This window comes from Colletotrichum siamense (assembly GCF_013390195.1).
Source record: "Colletotrichum siamense strain Cg363 chromosome Unknown KSG_Cg363_contig02, whole genome shotgun sequence".
NCBI classification, from domain to species: domain Eukaryota; kingdom Fungi; phylum Ascomycota; class Sordariomycetes; order Glomerellales; family Glomerellaceae; genus Colletotrichum; species Colletotrichum siamense.
The window spans coordinates 2,780,231-2,786,013 of NW_023501015.1; the positions used below are offsets into that span (position 1 = coordinate 2,780,231).

A 5,783-nucleotide genomic window follows, 5' to 3' on the forward strand; every position below is an offset into this window, starting at 1 on the left:
GACACCAGACTTTGCTGCATTTGCAATGGTAGTCTGGCAATAGACTGGAAACAAGGGCCAGGGTAACAACGGGCGATAGGACTTCCATCTTTGTCGTCGGTAGGTCTGCCGACCACCTTAACACCCTGTGCTATAGCCAGACCAGACGCGCTGTGCTGGCTATGCGCCTGGCCAGATCCCTGCCCCGGAGCTGCCTCACCAGTTATCCCGCGCCATGACTGGTGCCGACGTCATGAGGGGATCTGCGAGAACGAACAGATTGACGGGCATGTCCACAACAACTGTGCGGATGGCACATTGCCAATTGTTCAGGTTGCGAGCGTTGTGAGAAGCTCGTACGGCTCTGGGGCAGAAAAGCTGCCCCATTGATGTATGCACTCCGCACATCCCTGTCACCATCATGCCCATCCTGGGGCCGACCTAGCTAAAACAACATCTCGTCTTCTGCTTCTTCTTGTTCTTCGTTTTCTGTCACTAGTGCTTCCTTCCGCGTCGGGGCGAGTGCCACAGATCGGATTCGCACTACTCGACCAAAACAACAAATTGTCGGTGACACAAAGAAAACCCAACGTGGCGGTGAACGGCAGCCAACATTGCAGAACCGGATCTTCCTTGGGCATAGCGGCAGGCCATCGGCGGATCGGGTAGCAAGGATAGATCTGGCGTGTGGTGGAGGCAGTTTGCCCGTGACGGATCAAACATCCAGCATCGTCCAAGGATTTGTCGGTTGTCACTGCAGTCTGGGGCTGAGCTCCCCTGAGCTGACGGCCAGTGAGCAGAAACCTGACGTCGCTAATATGTCGTTTTTCCTTCTTCCCAGGCCCTCACAATAATACTTCCACGAGAAATAATATAATGTCGATTGCTCTGGGCTGTTGTCGAGTTCGGACCGACAAGTGATTTGTGACGATGTTGCATAGACGATTAGGAAGGATTTTCCTTTCCCAGAACGAGTGCCAGGATTGTTCTGGAAAAGCAAGCCCTTCACATCAAAGGGTTTGTCCATCCCGAGTCGAAAAGAGAACGTGCTCCTTGCCGTGCCCGTCCGCGAGCGACTGTCCCATGCTCGCCTAACTAACCAAACTGGAGCCCGAAGACTGTGTGCGTGTGTGCGCGCGCGCGCGGTCTCGCAGGTGTGTGTGTGGGTTATCATGATTCTGCAACGAACATGATCGTGGATGTTTCATCTTATCCGTTTGTGCTGCGTGCGCTCTTACTGGCTGGAACTTCTGGTTGCTTGTTGGCCCTGCACACAGGGTGGTGCATCTTTTGGGGTTGATGAAATCATGAACGAATATGCACTGTGGTGATTTGTCGCTGCTGGCTGGTTACACACACCAAAAAAGTAGGATCGCGAGGGGCTCTCTGGTTGTATCCGAATGGTTGCGATATGCCTTGTGTGTCTGCCCCATTCCACACACCCACCTTTGGGCTCTTCCAGGAAGTCCCGGGCGAAATCCGTTTGTTGCGGGTTGGTGATTGACATGCTTGATGATACTGCATACCTTAGCACATGTAGACAGGCCAGGATTGGGGCGTAGGCCTGGCTTTGTCAGACAGACAGACCAGAAGACCAGACCAGACCAGACGGGGCTTTGCATGCGCGAAATCTGGCGTTTGACTGCATCGATGCCGCTGTTGCCATGCTGTGGTTCCCGACCAAACGGTTCCCGTAGATTGTGGTCTGCAAACGGAGACTCGCCAATCATTGTCAATAGCGTTGTTCCCATCGGCCGAAGGTTAAACTTGTCTGAAGCGGCCTCGGACGGTTGCACCTGGATTTTGTACGACTGTGCCACAAAGCCAGATTCTTATTTTCGCGGGACGAGCTACCCGTCAATGAGGAACCGGGCTGAAATGTTTCGATCTCGTTGTATCGTGGATGACCCAGCTTCAGACTCGCGTCGAGCAGCCGCCTGGTAGGCCCCTGGGCAGGAACGAAGCAAGGCGGGATTCAGGTTCGGATACCTGCCAGAGGTTGGCGTGCCGCAGTTGCGCATGATACAGTCCTCATTCTCTTCCCCTTCCCGTTTCTCTCCCTCGCCTTCTCGTACTTGCATCGATGGTTGTCATCTAGCGGTGTACGGCCAGAGATCGGGTGAGGATGAGAGGGTGAGAGAGTGAAGTGTGGATGGGTTGACAAGTCATCACCGCAGAGAGACGTACCCTTTCCATCCAAGTTTGGGGGCGGGAGGCACCAAGCTACCTAGGTACGCTACGTACTGTGGCTGGAGCCTGAGTTGGCGTGTGGGGCTCACGCCATGTAGCTGCACCAATAAGAGAAGCTCTGAGGTGCGCTAGGTGCACGCCCCCTCCGTTACCCACTTCCTGGGTAGTGAGGCTTGAACCGCCTCCACGTTCTCGACCGATTTTCGCCCATTTCACTCATTTCAGGCACACGACAAGTCAACCACACCTCGTCAACTCATCGAGCCCGAACCCGACTGGACCTTTGCTTTGCAACAACACCCAACGTCACCGGACAGGTTTTCATACCCTCCCTCCCTGATTAAACCCGTGACAAAAGCACCACAAGCATCAGAGTGCCTACAACAGCCCAACAACCGACTGGGTCGTGCGTCTGACTTGCATACAACGGGACTATCCAGCCCTACTGTGCATTGCTCTCGCCCCAGCCAACGAAATAATTGTCCGGTTGACACCCAAGACGCTTGGTTCCTGAACCCTGTTGCGCCGTCACAACTCCTTCGGCAACTTCTATCGACCAAGTTTGCCGCCCTCTCCCCCTACTGCCTGCCTACCTCACCTTACCTTACGCTACGCCAGAACCTCCGAGGAACTCAACCCGCCCCACGTGTTCCTTGCAGCCGACCATTAGCCCGAATCCCATTCCACTCGGACCAGGAAACCAGACCAAGTCATCCAACATGGCCGACGTTCCTCTGCAAGTCATTTCGGAAAACTCCTCGTCAGAGCGCCGTATCACCCCATCATGGACCATCAGCCAGCTGAGGTCCAAGCTGGAGCCCATCACGGGTATTCCCCCTTCGTCCCAGAGAATCAGCCTCAAGACCGCTTCGGCGAGCATTCCGATTGAGGCTGCCGATGAGGACAACGCGCATTTGACAGCTTTCCCGCTCGCCCCCTATGCAGAGCTGCATGTAAGTAGGGCTGTGTTCTGTTACCTGTACCCCTTCTCAGCTCGCCTATGGCGGCTCGCTGGCGCTTCTCCCTGCCCCGTCTGCCTCGCCACCACTATTCAGCACACATATCCTCACTAGCCGCCTCGCCAAATTCAGTGACGCGGATAAGGCGGCGAAGTTGCCACCCAGGCCCTCGCCCTAATCATCTTGAGGCCTCCCATGGCGATGCCCGACTGGATGTCTGGCGTTTTGTTTCTCTGGAGTATACTGTGCTAAAAACACCTCTCTTAGGTGGCCGACACACGGCCGGCAGGAGCCCGCCCGAACTTCACAGACACCACGGGTGTTGAGAAGTATGTCATGCCGGAGGAGGAGTATGCCAAAAAGACCGACTCCGTCCTAGCATGGAAGAAGGCCCAAAAGCTGGGTCGGTTCGATCCTGACGCGCCAAGCATTGAGGAGGCCAAGATTGCAGCTATCCAGCAGGAAATTGACCAGCGGGGCATTGCGGTAGGCAAGCGTTGCCGAGTTGGAGGCGAGGATTCTCGCAGAGGTGTCGTCAAATACGTTGGAGATGTGAAGGAGATCCCCGGAGGCCTGGGTCCCTGGATCGGGGTTCACCTTGATGAACCCGTTGGAAAGAACGACGGCAGCATCAGTGGAACTAGGTATTGGGGCGAGGATTCGACCTTGAAGCATGGCGTCTTCGTGAGGCCCGAGCGGGTTGAGGTTGGCGATTGGCCGGTTCTGGACGACTTGGAAGACATGGAGGAAATTTGAAGAAAGGAAACACTCGGCGCCATCGTTGCCGCGCTTGGAGTCCATGGCGACGGGCTGACCAGGTGGTCGCGTGGCTACGCGAAGACAACGAACCCCTTTTCTTCTCTGGAACGTTCCCCAGGTCAAGTCCGAACGCATATTTCAGACGAACGCGAACGTGGAAGTTCGATCATGCACTGATCGAAAACTTCCAACTTGTTCGCGGAGAACGCTGGCCCAGAAAGGCCGTTGACCAAACGGCAAAGGGGCGTTGGTGCAGTAATGACAAGATTCGATGCTTTCTCCCGTTTCGAGTATTTCGCCCTGTGTGTAAGATGATCAGCTAAACACTATCGTCAAATACCAGACCAAATCTGTGTCAGCGATATCGGACGACGTCCAAGTCTCGCTCTCGAGTTCTCGATGCTTTCTCCTGTTTTCGGCACATCTTTGGATGAACCGTCTGCCATGGCATGGTTCGTTTCTCTCTTCCAAACATCAGACTTGACGTTCTTGTTCCAAAGAACCAACTCTCGTTCCCGCCGGGCAGAAAGTCTCCGAGTCGGACCCGGCGGCATAACAAAGCCTTGCTCTGTGACCGGCTGCTTCCCGAGCCATGTCGTTGCGTACAATGCTCGCCCACTGGTTTCTACGTCCGAAACCCGGGAGTCTTTGGCAAACTCCCACGATTCCCAGTCCGATGACTTTAGGGTCGGACGAATCGTCCACATGTTCAGCAAGCTCGCGGGCTTCTTACCGGACTGAGGGCTTGTATGACAGCATATGGAGATCCACCTCCTCGAAGCATTCCATTCTGGTGCAGCGCTGAGCCTTCTTGTGCTTGATCGCTTCGCCAGTCTCTATGGATATGGAGTGCCTTGGCGTTGACTGGTTTTAATTTTATCCTGGCAAAGGCAGGCGATCGCTAAACTTCATAAACGAAAGTCTTCTCTTCATCCCCTCCATCGAACCATCACAACGCCCCTTTTGGCAGTGACTTCATCCGACAGGGTCTGTTCCCTCAACGTGACTCGATCGTGGCAAGAAACATAAAGGCTCGTTCTCGGTGCCTGAACTCCTGACGATGGGCCAAAGGCAAAAGTTGAGAGGGAGTAGGGGGAGAGTTTGTGGTGTGTAGGAGAGTCTACCAAGAAAAGCTTTGGTCGGGGACCAGCATGAAGAAGCCAGCATCATCATCAGCTCCGAGACTTTGTGAACCTTGAAGCATTCACATACAACTGCATGAATGACAGGCAACTGCCGACCACGCCCTGGGAGATGTTTGCGGCTCAACAAAGCGGGTAAGAGACGGGACTGTCTGGGGAAGGTTCGGTAGTCAGAATGCTGGTCGGCAGCCAAGGATCCAGGATCAGCAAACTTCTCAGACATAGGCTGTGTCTGAGCCAGCTCCACGACCGCCTGGTCCAGGTCCTGCAGAAGTCATAAGCGTCGCCCGCGACCGACAAGTTGCCTTTCCTCGCTCTAGGCACCTCCCTTCTTCTCTCCTAGAATGGAACCCTGGACAGCACCACGAAGTCCGTGGGAGAATCAACTTTACCCGGGGAGTGGTAAATCTACTGCAATTCTATGATGACCTATGAACATGGGTTTTGAGAGTGGTTGAGGCTACGTTGATCAGCCCAACCTCAATGAGAGTTTGCAGAAGAAGGCGGGGATAAAAAGGAGAAAGAAAGGACGTCGCCATGCAGCGGGATATGGGGTTTCCTGTCACGCGGAAGGCATGGGGACAAGTTTGGCATCTGAGACTGAACGATGGTCGATCACCAAGCAGAGATGCGAAGAAAGTTCCGAAGGAGCCGAATGGGGGGGCGGGCGAACCGCAAACAATGTTTGCATTGGCATGGCGTTCGTCAACTTGAACTGGATGACGAGCGAGTAGAGCGCAGCAGTGTTGGACGA

General features: G+C 54.6%; 1 protein-coding gene across 1 annotated transcript; it reads left to right on the forward strand.

Moving 5' to 3' along the window:
• Positions 1-2,888: 2,888 nt before the first annotated feature.
• alp11 (Cell polarity protein alp11) lies at positions 2,889-3,884 on the forward strand (the record flags this gene model as incomplete). Its single annotated transcript, XM_036634571.1, has 2 exons — positions 2,889-3,122; positions 3,396-3,884. 2 exons carry the CDS (start codon positions 2,889-2,891, stop codon positions 3,882-3,884), a joined length of 723 nt encoding a protein of 240 aa, XP_036500268.1.
• Between the last annotated feature and the right edge of the window lie 1,899 nt (positions 3,885-5,783).